General features: G+C 32.6%; 1 protein-coding gene across 1 annotated transcript in view; it reads right to left on the reverse strand.

Moving 5' to 3' along the window:
* LOC115890496 (pancreatic triacylglycerol lipase-like) overlaps positions 1-17984 on the reverse strand; it is an 85537-nt gene that overhangs the window by 40416 nt on the left and 27137 nt on the right. Inside the window, exons 2-5 of the mRNA XM_030910743.1 lie at positions 14525-14825; positions 8029-8296; positions 7315-7469; positions 1737-1847 (exon numbers count right to left, since the gene is read on the reverse strand). Of these exons, the coding sequence (XP_030766603.1) occupies positions 1737-1847; positions 7315-7469; positions 8029-8167 (405 nt within the window). The 5' untranslated portion in view covers positions 8168-8296; positions 14525-14825. The remainder of the gene's footprint in view (positions 1-1736; positions 1848-7314; positions 7470-8028; positions 8297-14524; positions 14826-17984) is intronic.

Here is a 17984-nt window from a genome sequence, read left to right on the forward strand (position 1 = left end):
AACCAAACCAAATATGCTCAAGGTGGTTTGCCATTGCCTTCCTTGAGGTGGCGGCTCGTTGGTCGCTCTATTTAGATAAATAAATATTTTTATTTAAATAAATAAGGCGACCGTACTGGCTGGAGATCGAACCCAGTGCCTTCCGCTCCGCAGATCGACACACTAACGCTGAAGCTACGGCCGGCTACAACAATAAAGAGATATCCCGTGGTTTAAAAAGAATTTTTAAGAATGTCAATTATAAACTTGGGTATAGTGCTAATAATAAATTACAACAACTATTAGGTAATCCTAAAGATAAAACACCTCCACTAGAAAGGTCAGGTATTTATGAGATTTCATATAAGGATTGTAATCAGAAATATATTGGGCAAACTAGAAGATCAATATTAACTAATAGATTTAAAGAACATATTATGGCTCAGATAAGTTATAAATATATAATATAATAAATATTGGTCTTGTTCAACATATTGTTGATAAAGATCATTGTATAGTTATTAATATTTTAAAATTAATTAAACAAGTCTTAAATTACAGGTAATTAAATGCAAAGATCATATAAACAAAAATAATGGTCTAATTCTTTCCAGTTCTCTGTTCCTATTTCTCTAGTTTCGGTAATTAATTGTTACGTTTTTTTTTTCGATTTTTGATAATTTTCTTCTTGAAGAGATAAAGGCATTTTTATTAAAAATAGGTGCTCTTAGATGCCATTTTTTTTAATTTGCTGTAGGTAGCACTGAACACTAGTGTTAGACATTTCAATAAAATTTATTAATAAATTAGATTAAATAAATAATTTATTAATTTTGATTAATATAATTGCGTTTATCTCATCAAGGAGACCCAAATCCACAAAACATCAAGATACAACTTTAAATCAGTAAAGTACGTAAAACATTTTTTTAACATGTAATTTTGAAGTGTATTTTTTTAGCGCGCACAAAAGTATACAGGGTTGTTCACCACATACGACACGGAGTATTGTGGTAAACGATTAGATTTTTTCAAATTGTAAGTTTTGGGTTTGTTGAAGGACTATTAGAGCTACAATTTAAAAATAATTTTACAAGATACATAGTGTCCCAAATAAGTAAAAAATATCATAGTTGTATTTTTTTAAATAGAACACCCTATATATTATTCTATTTTTACATTCTACGATTGATATAAAGGTAAATTTGATTAAGGTTTATCACACTTAAACCTTACCGTTTTTGAAATATTTTCAATTTTGTGAAATTGCAGTAAAAAATTTAAGGCTTCATTTCTTCAAGGGTATCAAAGTTTTTAATACTAAATATTTACTGAAGATTGTTCCTTGATCAGATATTGTGTTGCAATAATAAAAAATATACTACCTTATACAGAGTGTTCAAAAATTGGTATTAAATAATTACTAGCTTTAAACGGCAAGAAAATTTTAATAATTCGAAAAAAATGTAACACTTTTACCCCTTGTGGCTATGGAACAAAGCAGAATCGGACCTATGTTAATATAAAAAATAAATCATATTTTGACGTTAAGAATCTCCCCACGAGAGATGGCACATATTTTTTAAAACACCCTGAATAATGTATGTATTTTATGAGAATTGCATAATTTATATTAAAATAAATAAACACTGGTGTCAAAGGTATTGGCAGTAAAAATTTATCGTATAATTATTTTTATACAGTCTATTGGTGTTATTAACCCGTTCATGAGGATTAGTCAAAAATTTCAAACTTACCCAATTTGACAGAGGGGTATCTATAAATCCATGTATTATAAATTTTGTCTTCTTATCGATGTCCAAGTTAGATCTTTCTATAGATTCATTTTTGGCTTTAACTATTTGTCCCTAGAAGTAAAAGAAATTTTAGAATTTAAATATTTAAAGGTTTCTGATGCAAAAATTGTATATTCTACTGTGTTTTTTTTTAATTGGATTAGGATCGAAAAAAAATCAACAGATGTCCTTTGTTTGAAGTTCTCGAAGAAACATAATGTGTTTTAAAAGAAAAAAAGGGATATACAGGTCCGGTAATAGGATATCTAGGCATAGGAATTACATGCATTGGAATGAAACGCCTATAAAAAGTCTAAGCTTAAACAGAGATGGACAACAACTTCCCCGTTTCCACTTCCACTACGACTGTCGAGTTAGACAAACTCCAATAAGATAACAAATTTTGAAAATTCCGCCGCCTCCCATCCACCCATGATATCCACCTGCCCTTTATCACCATTATTTTATTTCCCTTCCCTCGCCTCCGCAAAACGCCATCACCTCAGTCCACACAGAGTTGCCAGGTCTACCGGTTTCGCCTGTAAGCTACCGATCTACCGATTTAAACAAAAATCTAACGATATGTTCAACTGCGTCTTTAGTCTAATCTGACTTTATTATTGTTTATTAAATTTTATTTAGTAATCATAGGTCATCATTCTGTCTAGTTGCAGAGTGACAAATATATTACTAAATCCTTATTACTCTTTATTAGGCGCGGTATTGGCGATATGCCCGAAGATGTTGATATCTTTTGAGAAGATTTTGTTTCATTCATTTACTAAAGTTAAACCCATATTTTCCCCCAAAAATATAAACAAAAACAAAATCTAAGTTAAGAAACAAACTGAATACGAATAAATATTTTAGTGCTTTTCCTGTCAAAAAAATATATTAATATGAAAAAAGAGTTGAGAGTTGCTACAGCTTTCCCATTGAAATGAAATTAATTTTAGATATCACTGATCAAAATTTGTACAAAGGTAAAAAGTGACTGCTATCCCTACTTGTTATAGTTTTTATTAATATATTAATATTGTTTAATTCAATATATATTTTTTTAATATTAAATAATATACCTCTACCTCAACCCGGATTCATCCACTCCTGGATATAGGTCTCTCCTATCTTTTTCCTTGACTCCCTGTTTTGTGCTATATTTAACCACCGTTTACCTGCCACTTCCTTAATGTCACGCAGGGACGTGCCCCTGCCCACGCGAGCCTTATAGCTTATCTCCCAAGACCATACTGGGGAAATCACTGTCCCATCCCATTCTCATATCCAAACCTCAAAATTTTCTAATCAAAAGCATGGCCTTGATATTACCAAACCTCTAAACCACGAAATGTCAAACCTTAAAACAAAACTACCCCAGGCGAGTAGAACGTATGATTCAGAATCTCGCACTGAATATAATATACCTACCTATTTCTAATTCTTGTTATATTTACTATATTTGTATTTTATTTGAGTGATCTAGTATTACGACACATAGGAATGCTAATTTTGGACTTAAATATTATATTTTATTTTGTTTCTGTACTTTTGATTTTTGTTGAAGATCTAGCGAGAATTTTGTTCTCGTATGGAATTATAATCTAATAAACCTGGCAACCCTGTTCGGCTACTCCTTTATAAAGTTTTTTCGGTCCTTCCTTTGTCGCCGCCGCCGACCGACCGGTCGGTGTCGGGGCGACTGCAAGGAAGATCGTACAGTATTGCCATTTCATAGAATTGCACTTGCTATTTTAGAAATGATTTCAAACTTCTGCATGTTACTTTTTGTTTTAGAAAGAAGTTGTTATGTGCCTAGAGAAAACATTCTTAAAATTGTTTTGTACTTTATTTAATATTTCATTAATTAGGCAAGATAATGGGATTAGAAGATTCGGGATTTAGGATAAGCCAACATAATTTTGATTTAACAGAATGGCAACACTGTCCTTCGTCTTTCCATTTTTTCGATTCTATTCTATTAGTAGCCGGTAGCCCCCAAACAAGCGTCTTAAAGACCCGCCCCCTCACGCAGAAGCTCTCTCGTCGTATCACTTCTATGATCACTTCCCCTATACAATGGTAGGGAAAAGACACTTTATCCGTCTCTGTTGTACTGCAGTGTATTTTGCAGCCTTACCATCTTTTTTTATCGCATTGAAAAGCTCCTATTGCTAATGAAACTTTGCCACACGTGTATACCACTCCCCTCTATACCATCCGTGTATTAATGGATATGACTAAGCAAGTCCAGATTTAAATTGTCCTGAAGATGCAAATAAATTTTGCAAAACGTCAACAAATTTAAAACAAAGAACTTCTGTTGATTTTTTTTCGATCCTAATCCATTTAAAAAAAACACTATATATATATTATTGGATCGACAACAATAAAAATTAGATTGTATGTTCTTCCTGATAGAGTATTTAAGCGCTTTGACAGTAGCAAGGTATTGCTTGCTATTGCTATGTCCTCTGTTACAGTTGAGGGTTTAAACCTTTGGTGTTACACAGCAAAATAAAAACACTAAATCACCACAATACACCAAAACACTTTTACTTTTACACTGGACACGCGTTTCGCTAACTATGTTAGCATCATCAGCAGATGATTATAAACTAAAGTACAATCTACAAGTTGAGCGTTTATATACTCGCCCAGTGGGTACCGAGTGGGCGTGGCAAAATCTAGCCAACCGAGTCAGAGCCCACTGAGCGTAACAGTTAGATTTCCGCCACTAGAGTAGTAGGAACAAAGAACTTGAAGGAATTGGACCGTTGTTTCTGTTCATACTATCTTTACATTTATTGATTCTGATGCTTTCATATGCATCTAATTGCCTGTAATTTGAGACTTGTTTAATTAATTTTAAATTATTAAGATCTATACAATGGTCTTTATCAACAATATGTTCGGCAACGCAAGATTTATCCGGTCTACCATATCTTATCTGAACTAAATGTTCATTAAATCTAGTTAATATTGATCTTCTAGTTTGCCCAACATATCTCTGATTATAATCTTTACAAGAAATTTCATAAATACCCGACCTATCCAGTGGAGGTGTTTTTTCCTTTGGATTACCTAATAATTGTTGTAATTTATTATTAGCACTATACACAAGTTTATAATTGACATTCTTAAAAATGCCTTTTAGACCACGGGATAAGTTCTTTGTTCCTACTACTCTAGTGGCGGAAATCTAACTGTTACGCTCAGTGGGCTCTGACTCGGTTGTCTAGATTTTGCCACGCCCACTCGGTACCCACTGGGCGAGTATATAAACGCTCAACTTGTAAATTGTACTTTAGTTTATAATCATCTGCTGATGATGCTAACATGGTTAGCGAAACGCGCGTCCAGTGTAAAAGTAAAAGTGTTTTGGTGTATTGTGGTGATTTAGTGTTTTTATTTTGCTATGTCCTCTGTGTTGTTACTTAAGAGTCCATTTCACTAGTCCGCAAAAGTAGCAAAATAAGCGTTCGGCATTTAATGTTTTATGTAAAACTGGCTAGGTATTTTTACACAAATAAAGAAGGAAATTAAAGATAAAGAATTATAGTATATCCGTATTGTAGCACTTTTTTAGACAACTTCTTTATTTTTAAGATTTTGATGGTCAAACATCAACAAAATATTCCTTATGTTTGGACTAAATTTTCTCGAAAATAAAGAAATGATTTAAACTTCCGTTACAATACGGAAATGGATTGAAGTTTTGTGATTACAGTGATATATAACTTATATGGTTTTGTAACAAATTGCTACCTATTTCATGGCAAATGGTGAAGCTCTGCAAATCTTAACCAAGCCTTAATCAAAGCACGTGTATTTAGAATTTTCGGTGTGGCTTAACACGACAGAATCGGGTTAAGCATTAGACAGATTGCTGAAATATACTAAATATTTACTTCGGCCACACACCAGCTTTACCCGACCCCTGAAGGCAACCCGAACCAGGGGCGTATACAGGAATTTATTTTAGGGGGGGGGGGGCAGTTTTTAACCAAAAGCCTAATATTTAACCCATTTTACAGTTTTTAGGAGGGGCCGGAGCCCCATGGGCCCCCCCTCTGCATCCGCCGCTGACCCGAACAGTACAGCGTAATAGACTCCTAAAGCTAAGGCGACATAGTATCGATACCTAGCTACTTTTTATATTTAATTATTAATCTTAATTATAACTAGATAAATAATGTTCTTGTACTTTAAAAATTACTGGTTTGTTTTCCCCCAAAATTTCAGTATTTTATGTTACTGATAAATACAAATTTCTTACTACTAATTGTGAATCTCTTTATTTGAATTCTGAATCTCTATAAAAAAAAACAAAAAAAAAAGAATGCTTAAATGACAGTTCTAGATGTAAGATTAAATATTTTGAAACATCTTCGTCTTCAAATTAAGTATGCAAAATACTGTAAATATACTCGTAAATATGGTTCAACAATTATCAGTCTAAGATCTTAAAATGATTTAGATAAAATAACAAATAGGGACAACATAGGAAAATATAGATTAATAAACTGCCCGTCAAATTAAATACCACAGCGATTTTTTACTCATTTTCAACGAGTTGTAGGTAACTTTGAAAAAAATGGACCGATTTTGTTGATTTTTTAGCATATTAAAGATCGTTTTTCGTTGATTGATCTGATTTTTCTAAATTTTGTATGAGATTTAGTTTTCTATGATATACAGGGTGTGAAAAAAAGGAATGTAATTTTTGTGTTGCTGCCATTTTGCCCCAAAAAAATTTTAACTAGAATTATAAGTTCTGGGTAGCTTAGACTAATATCTCGGGACGTATTTGGAATTTTTACGATAACTCATCTGGAATAAAAGATAATCAATTTTTACTCTTGTAATCTCAATGTATAATACTCTTGTAATAATCAATTTTTACTGTAACTTGGTATTTTTTCTACCTTTCTTAAGAGATATGCTAACAAAACTGAAATTAATTTTAAAATTGTAGGATATTCGTTACTTTTACATTATTTTTTTAATATTCTGAACTTAATCCATAAGGTTAAAAAAATAATTTTACTTTTTTGCCGGTCGTATTTTTAAGAGATCCTGTATTAAACTGCGTTAGTTAAATCATTTTTTTTTAATTTTACATTGTAAAAGTAAGGAATACCCTACAATTTTAAAGTTAATTTCAATTTTGTTAGCATATCTCTTAAGAAAGGTAGAAAACATATAAGTTAGAGTAAAAATTGATTATCTTTTATTACAGATGAGTTATCGTAAAAATTCCAAATACGTCTCGAGATATTAGTCTTAGCTATACCCAGAACTTATAATTCTAGTTCATTTTTTTTGGGGGCAAAATGGCAGTAACACAAAAATTACATTCCTTTTTTTCACACCCTGTATATCATAGAAAACTAAATATCATACAAAATTTAGAAAAATCAGATCTTTCTACTTAAAGTTACGACTCGTTGAAAATGAGTAAAAAAATCTCTGTGGTATTTAATTTGATGGGCAGTTTATTTACCTGGCAAAACTTATTTGCGCGTTCGCAATAACTTACCTCATAAGGGTTCAGTCGAGTATACAGTATAAACCTAGTGTTTATCACAGATCTGGGCAAGGGAAATACGTTGAAAGGCCTATTAATCAGGTGATACCAACTCCTGGTGATATTAAGACAACCCAGTTCGTCGTAGCAGCGTGTTTCATTTTCAACTTGAACAAAAAAGTATATAATTATAAAATTTATTTACTCTATACACTAATATTAAAATCTCACTGATATACTAATGAATATTATATTAACGAATGTGAACATGGCATGTCAGTCAGACATTTTTAAAACTATTTAGCGAGAAATTAGATATTATATAAAGAACACCGTGTTATTTAACCTATGAATTAAGTAATTACAAGGTATTTAGAATCAATGAATTGTGAAGCGTTATTAGGAAAAATTATATAACGATATTTTTTTCAATTCGCTAATTGGGTAATAAAAATATTTTGCTTGAATAGAAAATAATAATTGCTGTAATTATGTTATTAAAATAATAATTAATAAAAATAATTATCGCTTAAAAGTGAGAAGTGTACAGAGAGAATAGTGTACAGGGTGTCCCATTTTAGTTGAAGTCATAGGGTATCTCCGTTATCAGTGAAGTTAGAAGGGTGTATATTTATTTCCAGAAATATTACGTAAACCTTTCGGGGATAGTGTAGCGGCTGTTTAAGCAATAAGTAGTTATATTCATACAACATTAAATTTACTTACAAGGTAACCAGGGTAGATTCAAATTCACTTCTATTCCGAGCTTGTCCGATCTGGACCAATTCACGTCAATGATGCCGGCAAAACAGATTTCCGCAGCAAGGAAAACAGAAAGCCAGAGCAGTCTATACGAGTTTTTCATAGTTCTTTAAACACTGATTCACTACTATATTTAACATATAGATTGTTCGTGTTGGACTGAACTATCAGTCCAAAATGTTATTTCTGAATATATTTATTTATATTGGCGGGTGAAACTCCCATGAAAGATCTGAAACAAATAACAATTATTATGTAAAATATTTATTTCATTAGTTTAATTCAAACTTATGAATATCGTATACAGTGTAACAGATTATTTTCTTTTCTATATCTTGCGTTCTTGGTTATTGGTTTTAGATAGGACCCTTTTAGCATTTCCAAAATATCTGTCTGTGTGTCTGGTAAAAAAAATATCTGACTTTATTATCTGGTAAAATTCCGAAACTGCTTTGTGAGAACATAAACATAAAAACGCTGGGACGTTATAAAACCAATAACCACCCTTGATAACATGTTTCACTATCGCTGGATGTTTGTAAAGGATCTGGGGATTTTAGTAAAGCACATACCCAAAATCCCACCGCTGCCACCAAATTTTAAATCAAAAATATAATCAAAACAATAATCTGGGTACTACAAATTAATTTTTTGTAGATCCCACCGTAGCTGTCACCAAATTTTAAATCAAAATTATAATCAAAAACAATAATCTGTGTTCTACAAATTAATTTTTTGTATATCCCACCGCTGCCACCAAATTTTATGTAACAAATCTTTTCAGATTCATCAATTGTTTTGGGTAGCGTGACTCTATTATAAATATGATTAAAAATATTATATTTCCGCGGCAGGCTAACTTGGATAAAAAGTACACCGACTCTTTGAGGCGTATATTTAATGTTTTGTCTTAATGATGTTAGTCTAACAAATCTATTACTTATCTTAATTACGGCCCAACCTCTGTCTGTAAATCTGTAGCTCTTTTCTGGAATCTTCTGGAGGTATTGTGCCCGTTCATGATGATCTTACTTTTATACTTTTCTAACACTTAGTTATTTTTTACTATAGAAATAAAACGGCCGACTTTTAAGAAAACATTTAAATTTAAAATTAAAAAAAATAAAGATCAAAAAAGAAAATATAAAGAAGTTACGTATTACTACTTAAAATAAAGATAAATTGAGATCAAAATAAAGATAAGTGTCTGCTTTTATTGAAAAATATGATAATTGCATAATAAATTGAACTTTTCCTTACTAGATCTTACTTCAATACATTAAAATAATTTTAAAGAAAAAAATTAAAACAGAAATTAAAAGTATTTAAACAAAACGACTTAAAAACAATTATTAGCAGACCCCAGACTTCAAAACTACAGGTGGTCACATCGTGAACTTTACAGTGGTTCGCGAACCCGAAGGAGAACCGTCTCTTTTAGAAACTCAAACCGAACGAAAATTTCTGCCTAACATCAGCCCCGAGGTTCCAACATTAGAGGGTTGAAGGGTGGTGCATGCGGTACTTAGCCAATAAGGTCATTCCTGGAGGTACTGTTCTTTGTTTTGAGTAGTAATAGGTAACTTTTTTATATTTTCTTTTTTGATCTTTATTTTTTTTAATATTAAATTTAAATGTTTTCTTAAAAGTCGGCCGTTTTCTTTCTATAGTAAAAAATAACTAAGTTTTAAAGAAGTATAAAACTAAGATCCTCATGAACGGGTACAATACCTCCAGAACAGTCCAGAAAAGAGCTACTGATTTACAGACAGAGGTTGTTCCGCAATTAGGGTAAGTAATAGATTTGTTAGACTAACAGCATTAAGACAAAACATTAAATATACACTAAGGGTGCATTAGAAGTTTCTAGAAGACTTCTATATCTAGATCGGAAACTTTTTGCATATCATTGTTTTACAACGAGATCCATCGATTAAAAATAGTTTCAATATGGCGCATGGCGGCATTTCCGTAATTACTGGAAGTTGACATTCAAATTCCTAACGTATGGTCCTAAAGTTTTGGGAAAATTTTCATCTGGTTTGGTTAAGTAATAAAATGCATTTAAGGAAAAAAAGGAAAAATTTAAGGAAGTAGTCATGGTAATGAAATGTCATCAGTCATGTCACTTCAATAAACAAAGCAAAAGATTTTGGGTTCTGCTTCTTAAATTGTCTTAAAAATTGCCCTTCGTCGAAGAGTTTATAATCTTGTTGGGCGAATGGCGAAACGAGATATTGTCGTCATTTATCGGGATCAAAACATTAGCAAATCGACAATTTATCGCACAATCAAAGAATGTGAATGATGGGTTCTACACGGACAATTATGAGAATGGCCCTGATAATGTGAGATTAAAAAGTTCGAAAAAGTTTGAGGACAAAATGTTGGTATGGTGTGCCATTTCTGAGGCTGGCTTCATCTCACATCCTTACATCTGGCGTTGTTCGGGATGAGGCCTTAAATGCAGAGCTTTATATCGAGAATTGTCTCCCTAAACTTCTTTAGTTTTTGAACACGCATCATGTGGATGACGGAATAATATTTTGGCCGGATTTCGCTTCATGCCATTACGCGAGAATCACAAGAGATTGGTATGAAGGGAACAACATCGACTTTGTACCGAAAGTAGACAATCCGCCTAATCTACCTCAGGCTCGCCCAATCGAAGAGTTCTGGGCAATATTGAGTCGAAAAGTCTACAATAACGGGTAGGAAGCACAAAACGAAGAACAATTGCGACGCCGTATATTCAGAAAAATTAGAGAAATCGACGCCGAAGTTGTCCAAAGGATGATGCAACGCGTCAGGGGAATTCTTAGGCAAATCGAAAATAACGGTCCCTTGTCCACTGTTTGAATTTTATTTTATAATTAGTATAGTAAACATAGGTTGTTTAAAAATATGATAAAAATATAAAACAATTTTTATAAGAGTTGACAGTTCCTGAATTTTTTCCCAAAACTTTAGGAAGTCGGCGCTCTGCACCGCCACGAAATTCTATGCTGCTCGAAGCAATTCCAAAAAACAACTAGTATGGATGGAAAAACTTGTGTCTAGTCCTAGCAGGCAACTATTAAGCCCGACCAATCACGTTAGAGTTTTTGACAAACACAAATTAATTAACACCCTTCAAATAACCACGCTAACCAACCTGACTGGTCAAGCCTTCTAGTTGACTGCTAGGACTAGACACTTCTGATGGAAAACATGTTATTTCGTCAACCATCGATACAGGCGGCGAGACAACGGACAACAGAGTGGGGAATGCGCTACGGCGAACGTAGCTGCTTCGGTCGACGCCGTCGGAGGTCGTATTGGGTTTGCAACAGCTTAAAAATAATAGGATATAAAAGAAGCAGGTTCTTTGAAACAGTTGCGGGCATAACGCCTGGCGGTCGAGATAACAAGAGTGGGAAAGGAACGCTGCTGCATCGGTCGATTGTCGATGGAGGCTCGCAACGGGTTGGAGAAGCAGTCATTTTAGATACAACCTGTTACGAGCATAACGGGGCAACGGTCGAGATAACAGAAGTGGGAAAGGAACGCTGCTGCATCGGTCGATTGTCGATGGAGGTTCGAAACAGGTTGGAGAATAACGCATCAGTTGTTTTAGATACATTGTTTTTCAACCTGTTACGAGCATAACGGGCGGAGGTCGAGATATTATGGCGCTGTATGTTTCAGTACGTTATTAAGTTCCAATATTTAGGTGTTTATTTATTCTGAAAAATTTTCAGAATAATATTTTAAGATTTTTTAAAAATGTATACAGGGTGTTTTGAAAAATCTATTTTCGGACTATTTGCCGTAATTTCGAAGAGTTTTTCCTTACATGCTTTTTATAACTACCACTGCATTTGTTAACTTTTTTCCAACTTTGTCCAGAATTCATAATAGCTGTGATTGATTATACTCGTACGTAGATATTACTTTTGCAACAACAACAATAACAAAATAAATAACTAGGTATACCATTTAATTTAAAATGAGGTTATATTATACTTTACCAGTTTTATATTGCAGGTATTACAGAGAATTTATTTTGTTAATCACAATTTTATCATATAAGGCTATATAACTGGTGTTGTATACAGAACCGTAGTTTAACGCAATAAAACATTCTATCATACAACGTAATACAACTTTAATAAGACAAGTTTAAGTAACTATTATATGATCTTGTGACTTCTAGTTATATGAATGTTATAGAACTCTTACATGGTGGATATAAGAGTCTAATAAAATAATATGTTTGTTATCATATAGCATTGTCTTATTAAGTGTTATATCATACTAAAAGAAATTATCGTTTAATGCGTTATAGGAGACGTTGTAAAAACCACTAGAAAATAGTTTAATATGACAACTTTAATTAAAAAACAGAATGGTCGAAACCAAACGCTTAATAAAATCAAGCAGTCCTTAAGACAACGCTATTCGACTGTTATAAAATAATTCAATCCTTTTAGAATTTCTTTTTGCTACTTGGGTATCAATAAAATTAGCGTGGAGAAACTATTTGAAGAAAACATGCTGTATAACAATTTTCCTATATCAAATTTCAAAAATAAAAATAGATATAAAACAAGAAATTGCTAGAAAATCATTATCATTCGATAGTATCTGCTTTCATCTATTTCTTAATTTATATTATTGTTTCTTGTTAAGAACCTTTCATCTCCTTATCATTATTGAAGTATCTTAAATATAATCTTACCGATTTTCATCAACCTTTAATTTAATTTTTGATTTTCTTGAATCTGATGATAATAAAGATAGTGTGATGAAAGTGTACCCGTTAAAAAATATACCAAGCTTATTGAAACATTCTAAATAATAATATTAATTAGTAAATGTAGTGCAACATTTATTACTTCTTTCGATAAAAAACGAACTTTCATTTATACCTTTAGGTTGATTATTACTTTCGGAGAAAATGTTATAAATCCGTGTAGAATTATTATGATCACCACGACTGTTCTCTTTATAAAATAATATTTTAAAAAAATATTGCTTTATATATGGTGTAAACCGCAATAATCAATTTATTAGGAATGTATTGTGAGATTCGTATCTGGCTTAGAATTCCTTTTTATTTCAAAATGTAGTAACAAAATAGTTGCTTAAAATAATAAGGTTTCTTTTTGTAATAAAATTAAGTATTGAGCAAAAATCTTGTTAGTTTCTCTACATGAACTTAAGAATTTTTAAGTTTTATTTTATACTAGCTTTTTTCCGGGACTTCGTTCGCGTTACACCTCGAATCGTTCATGCATTGATTTAAATGATGGTTTACCTCTTTACGGATAGAGTTATTAAGCCTTGCAAATGTTTGAAATTGTCGATTTTCTGGGTATTATACGGGGCGGGTCTTGAATAAGTGCAAATATTTTCAGTGCTGGTAGATCTAGATAAAATAAACATATTTTCTTTTTACCGTTTTTAAAATAACTCCAAAATAACCGAGTTATTTTACTTTAAAAATTTCCAAAAAAATATTTTTTGCTTAAATTCTGAGGACCGCTGGATCTATTCGGGGTTTTCTGTCTGGTAAATTTAATCTATTACCTATGTTGCCGTATTATCAAAAAATTATAGTTTTTAACTAAAAAAATCCAAAAAAGTTTTCAAAAAATTGCAATTTTCTAAAAAAAATTTCGAGAAAAAGATCGTATTAGTGGGGTGATAATCGTGTTTCTGTGATCAAAATATACTACCGCTAAAAATATTTACACTTATTTGAGACTCGCCTTGTATATCCTTCCAAAAAAATCGATTTTGTTATTTTTGACTTATTACATATTTTTTACTTAAAATTTATAAAGAGCCGTCAATAGGCCAATTTCAAGAGCATATGGCTCATAAATAGGTGGAAATATTTTTAGCGGTAGTTTGACCCCAGAAACACGACTATCACCCCAGCAACAAGATTTTTTTCTCAATTTTTTTTTGAAAAATTGGAATTTTTTAAAAAAAATTTTGGATTTTTTTAGTTTTTAGTTAATCCATAATAGTAGTAGATAAAATTTATCAGACAGAAAAACCCGAAAAGCTCCAGTGGTGATCAAAATTTAAGCAGAAAATATTTTTTTAGAATTTTTTAAAGTAAACTAACTCGATTACTGTGGAGTTATTTGAAAAACGGTAAAAAGAAACTGTTTTTTTTATCGAGATCTACCAGCCCTGAAAATATTTGCACTTATTCAAGACTGGTCCTGTATAATACCCAGAAAATCGACAATTGCAACATTCATATGAAATACAAATAGCTCTAAAACTGTTAAAATCCTAGTTTAAATTTTAAATAGTGGATTTTCGTAAGGCTCACTAGCTCTATGTATAGGTAAACAATCATTTAAATCAAGGCATGAACGATTCGAGGTGTAACGCGAACGTAGTCGCGGGAAAAAGCTAGTTTTATTTTAAATAACAACAAATGCAATTTTTCAAAACTCACCTTTAATCACACACTGTTGGCCCGTTCAACAATCCCGAGTTCAATCCTTACATCACCAATCTTCTCTATCACACCAAAAACGTCTATCTTCTACACTTAAATCACGAGAAATAAGTAACTGAACCAAACGCACTGTCCACTCTTCTGCAAATCAACAAAACGTTGTCACACTTTAGATTTTCTTCAGTTCATTCAATTGCATAATAATTCTTCTAGGACACAATTCAGCCCATAACCATCGTTCTTGCTTCTTTAACATGCACTGGACAGCGGATGGTCGTGTCGACACGATGACCAAAGCCTGAAACGAACAACGACTGTTTAGAATAATAATGGCTGATTTACTGATCTACCATAATCAATGATGAATAAAATAATTAAAAATAAAGATTAAGTGGGTTTTTATGGTGTCGTAGTAGAGGTATTGACGTCAGTAATGCAAGGGTCAAAAGTTCAATTAGGTTAGAAGTTTCTAACATCGCAAGATATAAAGAAACAATGTTTATTTATAAATATGGATTCGATAGAATTGATTTAAAGTACTATTTATAGGACACATAAAACAGTGGTGTTTGCTATAAATAGCAATCCATATCCATATCCATACATATATAAAAGCTTAAAGGTTTTTTTTGTTACATCCATTCCGCCGAAACCGCTTCACTAATCATGATTCTTTTTTAAATGAAAGGTATATATGTCTAGATTTGCTTTTTTGTTTCTTTTTTAAAAAGGTGTTAAAAAAGTCGGATGAATTAGCAGTGTGTGTTAATAGATTTTATACTCTTTTCATAGAACAACAGAACAACAAAGTTTCCAGACGTTCACCAGTGCATACATTCACATCGTAGGGCGTCGCTTAACTGGCGCAGTTCACTGGCGCCAGTCTCCCTGGCATGCCAGTCTTTCGCTGGCTCTCCATGGGCTACCAGTAAGGCCAGTGGCGCTAGCTACTGGAATTCTATACACGTATCAAATCCACTGGTACAAACAAAAACATAATATAAACAGTAGTATATGGACTCCAGCTACTAGATCTCTCTACACGTATCCAGTAGCTGGCGCCAGTCTCACTGGCACGCCAGTCCTTCGCTGGCGCCACTGGCCCCACTGGCACGCCAGTCCTTCGCTGGGGCCAATGGCCTCAAAGGCACGTCAGTCTTTCGCTGGTGCCACTGGCCTTACAGGCACGCCAGTCCTTCACTGGCTCTCCACTGGCTACCAGTAAGACCAGTGGCGCCAGCTACTGGAATTCTATACAGATCAAATCCAAGTCAAGTACAAAAAAAACAGAATAATAAACAATAGTATATGACTCCAGCTACTCACATCTATCCAGTAGCTGGCGCCAGTCTCACTGGCACGCCAGTCTTTCGCTGGCGCCACTGATCTCACTGGTAAGCCAGTCTTTCGCTGGCGCCACTGTCCTCACTGGCACGCCAGTAATTCGCTGGCGCCACTGGCCTGTCAGTCACGCCAGTCCTTCACTGGCTCTCCACTAGCTAACAAAACAAATGCTAACAATTACGCGTTGAAGGGAATGTTGCATTTTAAAGAAATGTGTCTTCTTTTACTAGTAATTTCTAACATTTATTAAAGGTAATTTCTAACATTTATAAAAAGCGAACCACTGGCATGCCAGTGAGACTGGCGCCAGCTACTGGATACATGTAGAGAGATCTAGTAGCTGGAGTCATATGCTAACAAATGTTAACAATTACGCATTGACCCAGGGAATGTCGCATTTTAAAGAAATGTGTCTTCTTTTACTAGCAATTTCTAACATTTATTAATGTTACTAACATTTTCTAAAGTTTGCCAGTAAAAGTTATTTTGTACAGGGTGAGTGTGCTGAGGAAGAGTGCTGGTGAAAGTTAAAACAATTAACATTTTTAAGAATATTGGGTCAGGGCAAAGACTTTTTTATTTTATTTTCGTTTATATTCTGATAGTAAAGTATTAAATATTTGTTTTTTTTGAATCAACAGAATTATTTAATACTTTACTATCAGAATATAAACGAAAATAAAATAAAAAAAGTCTTTGCCCTGACCCGGATTCGAACTCTGAATCATTGGTTTGTGGTCGGAAACTCTACGCACTGCGCTATGGAGGCATGTTCGATTTATATTCAATACTAGATCTAGGATCTTCTTCCTATGTGCAGTAGTGAACGCAACGGGTATCAGCAGCCAGACGGGCCGCATGCTGTTCCAGAGAGCATAGTAAAAGATATATCAAAGAGCCAGACGTCTTAAAATACTTTCTCAACGTTGCTAGCTCTTAGACTATATTACTATGGATATAATGGTATGTTGAATAAATTAGAAGTCTATAGCTATAAATTTTGGAGAAGCCATTTTTATATCTTCCTACATATTTCTCTGCGAATTATAATATTCTGACTCATTGTATTAGCACTATGTTAATATTTTAGTTAAACAAACCATCAAATTTGCAAATAATTGATAGTATTCTTACACAATATACCCAGTATCATTTTCCAATGGACCTTGATCTAAAAATACCCATATTATTTGTTCAGTTTGGACATTTTAAACACTTTTAAAATTTTTGGTGGCATTAAATTGCGCAATTACGCAAGGAGATGATGGTAGGTAAGTAATAAAGCAGTAAAAAGTATGCAAGTTTATTTTAAATTTATGCGTGTGACATACTTTACACGTAAAGTTTTACTTGTGTATAAAAAACGATGGGACCCTGATATTAGGAAATTAGCAGGGACAACGTGGACCCGTGTAGCCAACAATATACAACAATGGGCCATGGGCCCAACTACAAAGGGAGTATCTAAATATGTCAGGGAGGCTACACCATGTTTCAAAATAGGTGAATTAGCTGAAAATGATGATATGAAGAAATTGCAAGAAAAATATTAAAAAACAAAAAAGAAATTTGACGTTTATGAATATATTTGGATATATAAGTTATATTGCGTAAAAAGGGCTATTTAATTTTCTTCAGATATTACCGGGGAAGATATTATTAAATGATAATAATTAGTTGTGTGTTAAAAATTGAAGATTAATATTATTTGTTGTTAATGATTGATTAATAAATAGAAGTTAATAGTAATTATTGTTAATGAATGATAGGATAACTAATTAGAGAACTAATTAATAAATAAAGATTGATTTTATGCAGTAATTAAGTCGGTCTGTGAGTGGAGAAGATATTTAAAAAAATATAGTAACAAGTAGCCCACCATCCAAATCTTGCCAGGTAAATTTAAGTTTTATGTAACAACTATACATATAGATTTTTTATAACCAAAATTTTTCGTTTTTTTATAGTTTACAATTATTATTTTACATATTTGATAATAATACTTTATACATTTTTTTACGTGTAAAATATATAAAAAAAATGTTTATTGCAGAAATTGTATTTCTTTGATTATAATACCCTACGCTACTGGAGAAATCCAGTGTGAGTAGCA

This window comes from Sitophilus oryzae, unplaced genomic scaffold (genome assembly GCF_002938485.1).
Source record: "Sitophilus oryzae breed Bouriz unplaced genomic scaffold, Soryzae_2.0 scaffold_87_pilon_pilon, whole genome shotgun sequence".
Classification (NCBI taxonomy): domain Eukaryota; kingdom Metazoa; phylum Arthropoda; class Insecta; order Coleoptera; family Curculionidae; genus Sitophilus; species Sitophilus oryzae.